At 43.7% G+C, this 3886-nt stretch overlaps 1 protein-coding gene across 1 annotated transcript; it reads left to right on the top strand.

Moving 5' to 3' along the window:
* The first annotated feature begins 251 nt into the window (after nucleotides 1–251).
* LOC147123332 (uncharacterized) lies at nucleotides 252–2682 on the top strand. Its single transcript, XM_085970916.1, has one exon. The coding sequence runs from the start codon at nucleotides 951–953 to the stop codon at nucleotides 1989–1991; it is 1041 nt and encodes a 346-aa protein (XP_085827042.1). The 5' UTR covers nucleotides 252–950; the 3' UTR covers nucleotides 1992–2682.
* The last annotated feature ends 1204 nt before the right edge of the window (nucleotides 2683–3886 follow it).

Raw genomic sequence — 3886 nt, 5'->3', positions numbered from 1 at the left:
GATTGGGTACACGCTACAAGGTGCAAGTTGCATCACCTGGAGGAAACACCGGAGGTGGAGTATAAACATACTGCACCAGACACCACTTCAGAAACGGGAAAAGATCCGTGCCCACCATAATTTGGCACTCCATTGAAGGACTGATTACTTTCGGATTGCTATATATGTTTATATTTAATGCTGTATAACAATAATTAGGATAATTTAAAGATTTCTAGGATAACTCAGGAAATATGTTAAACCAGATAATAATAATCGGCCTATGTGCAATAAGGACAGTCGCCTGGACCATCCTGCCTACTGAAAAAACAGAATGGGCAGGCCAGTTAGGATGGAAGGCGAGAGACAGTAACCAATCGCAGGGAACTTACACTTGTAACAATGGCACCATTTGTGTAATTGCTAATTGGACGATTAATTGCGAAGCCTGTGGGATGTTCGAAATGAAATCTGGGATGGATAAAATAGTATTTAGCCAAGGATCTAATATAACTCTAAGTATAAAATGGGAAAAAGGAGTGAACATAAGTTGTAGGATAGAGAATGACACTGACATACTAAACAATTATACTAAATTATGGAAATGGTATAAAAATGACACAAGAACCGGAGACATGGAACAACCGATATATTTGAAAGACGGTCAGGCGTACGGATGCGTAAATGCAACTCTTATAGAAGGAAGACCTCACTGGTATGGGGAAACATTCTTCGCAAAGAAAATGAAACAGATAGAAAGTCCTATGGACCATTTGCAAAGATTGCATTCTACCTGTACCCCAGTCTTGATCTCCCCATATACTCTAAATTTGACAGTACAGGTACAATATGAGGATAACAAAGATACTGGATGTAATATTACCACTATACAAGCCAAATTGAATAAGAGAGTTAGGATCGGGAGAAGGAGAAGTGACTTAGCAACAATCTTGTGAGGAGTAGGAACTGGTATGGGAGCCCTTAATGCAATAGATATTGAAACATTGCAGAATAAAATACAGCAAGTAGGAGGGCTGACAGGAGATGCTATAAAATTAAGAAATGCTTGGGACAATGGACCGACAGCAGCAATGTTAACACAGTGGATATCAGATACAATGAGTTGGAAGCAAGTAAATAAGGTAGAAAAGGAACAAGAGAATGTTGCAAAGGGACAAGAGAAAGTCAATAATCATACTCAATGTATGTTTAAAGAAATTACCAAGCAGTCACTGAGGGCTGAGCTAGAGCGAATCGCTATGTCAGGACATGCTCCTAGTTGGATGAGAATTTTCGGATTTGAAGGAAATAATCTAGAAGTAAAACCTGATCGAAGATATACTAAATGTGACCTTAAGGGATGTAATTTTACAATGAAAGTGGTAAATGTGACAAAAGCCAAAACCTGGTGTCAGTTCTTGGTATTGCCCCAACTGTTTGGAGAAAACTTTTGGTATCCCGAATTTCATGGTAAATGGATAGATCAGGGGAATAAGACCCACGATGCCTCGGATTGCCAAGATTGGCCGTTTGGAAAAGTATGCCCATTGCATACCCCTATATATGAACCTTGCTCATTACAACATAGTAGAGGTACATGCATTTGGAATTTGAAACCTTGTAATGATACTACCTTGCATGAGATAGGCCAGAACTATCTGTGTATTAGCAGTGCCTGGCCTATATATGTAGATGGGATTTTGAAAAGGCCCCCTTTAAACACTTGCATAAAAGATGTTTATACTGTGTTTGACCCACATACCAACAAGACATATCAGTTGGGAAAATGGGCTATGGTAATGCAAAGAAGAACTGTATTGGGGATAGAAAATGCCCACCCTACAGTTAATTTGGCTAATCTGACAAAATTTTTGAAAAACAATGAAAAGATAGCAGAAGCCTTAGCGAAAAGAGAAAGAGATCTGCACCATTTAAAAGCAGTGATGGATTATGATGAGCAAGGTTTGATTCAAATAGCTACGCAAATAACAGATTTGACGGTACACCACTGATGGGATGTGTTTAAAGGATGGTCACCTAAAGCATCCGCAGTGCTGGAATTGTTTGTTCACCCGATGGTTATATTTTGTGTAGTAACAGGAGTTTTATTTATATTAATTTGTATAATGTGGATAAGAGTGAGATATCTGCTAGCGCAAACAGTAGAATCAGTAGCATCTGTAAAAAGAGCTACGAAAGTACTAGAGAGAAAGGAAAGAAAAAGAGCAAACCAGGATGACTATGATGAAGAAGATTGTCTAAAAATGCGTCCTTTCCCAAAGGGATATTGTCCTCCCTATGAAAACAAACTGAATACAATGCCGTAAAGCAGTGTTGATCAGTAAAGATCAACAAGGAGGGAATTGTGGGAGAAAACGTATTAAACATTAAGGCATGCTGGGATACTTGACCACTTTACTAATTGAACAAAGGACACTAAACTAGTTAAAACTAAAAGAACTGCTGACTGCCATAATGAAGTCAAGCTGACCTTTTGGCTTAGGACATCTGGTGATAAAACGTGAACATGTTAATCTGTTTCTTGAGAACAATGGAACCTATGAAACCTTATGTTGAAATGTAATGTAAGCTAATCACCTGAAGTTGTTTACCTTGCTGTATAACTATGAGCGCTGTACATTAGTAATTTAGAGTGCTGGTGGGCAGTAGGGACTGCTGCAGACTCTCCGTGATATCACATAATAAATTCCTAAAGCAAACCTCGAAGTCTCCGTCTGATAATTAATTTCCTCGACACACTGTTTTCCAAGTGCTCTGCTATTACATCTTTTATGTAATAACCTGTGGAATTCTCTACCACAGAAGGCAGTTGAGGCCAACTTATTAAATATATTCAAGAAGGAGTTAGATATATTTCTTAAGGCTAAATGGATCAAGGGATATGGGGAGAAAGCAGGGTCAGGGTACTGAATTTGGATGATCAGCCATGATCTCATTAAATGGCGGAAAAGGCTCGAGGGGCTGAATGGTCTACTCCTGCTCCTATCTTCTATGTTTCTATGTTTCTATGTGCCCTGAGAGGGAGGAGGGGGGCTACTGGAAGCGCGCCGCATCCCTCTTGGGGCGCTGCAAGGCAATATCGCGGCGCTACGTGCTGCAGCGCCATGAACTGAGGCACGTTGCGCCGCGGTACGACAGGCCTTCCTCCCCTTAGTGAAGGGGAGGGGCCTGGTGCAGCGCACCCCGGCGCCCAGCTGGGCGACCAGGGATTGGGTGTGCCGGCAAATGAGAGCAGCCAGCACCCCGCGGGGGGAATTCACGGGGGCCGGGGACAGCAATGGGGGCAGGTGCTGGCAGGCGGCTAGCAACAAAAATGGCCGCTCACCACCTCCCCTTTAACTAGTGCCGCCCCAACCGCAGGTAGGCCCCCCTGACCCCGGTGGACATAGCGTCCGATGGTAAGTCGGGGGGCGCCTCCCAATGTTACAGCCGGGGCTCGAGTGGGGTGCTGCGCATGGCGATGATGTCATCGCCTGCCACACAACGTCACGTGGCGCTACCAGTTAGTGCCGCTGCTAACCTCCTGCTGAATTTTGCGGGATGCGTTAGCAGCACCGCGCCCCGGCGCTAGTTGATTTGTGCCCCGTTAGCGCCGAAGCACAAATCAACCGAATTTAGCCCCCTAAGTATATATCCAGTTCCTTTTTGAAAGTTACTATTGAGTTTTGTTCCACCATGCTTTAAGGCAGTGCATACCGTTCTAATGTAAGAAGAAGAGTCAGATAGTAGGGCCGCAATTTCGCCAACCGAAGTGGGTCTGGGGCGGCCGAGGTCAGTGTCGCGGTCCCAGCCCACTGCCTACTGCAGCCCGCACTCTCTGAATGATTTTATGTAGATTGGGCTTGTTAAGCCCGCCCAGCGAGGCTCCCGGCCAATTAAAAGGAAG

This window comes from Somniosus microcephalus, chromosome 2, assembly GCF_052327205.1.
Source record: "Somniosus microcephalus isolate GS21.2 chromosome 2, FLI_Smic_1.0, whole genome shotgun sequence".
Classification (NCBI taxonomy): domain Eukaryota; kingdom Metazoa; phylum Chordata; class Chondrichthyes; order Squaliformes; family Somniosidae; genus Somniosus; species Somniosus microcephalus.
The sequence above is the reverse complement of the archived record's forward strand: the minus strand, read 5'-3'. Positions and strand labels throughout refer to the sequence as shown.

Excerpts from the sequence above, each read along its gene's own strand:
- LOC147123332 (XM_085970916.1), top strand. The coding sequence starts at position 951 with ATGGGAGCCCTTAATGCAATAGATATTGAAACATTGCAGAATAAAATA.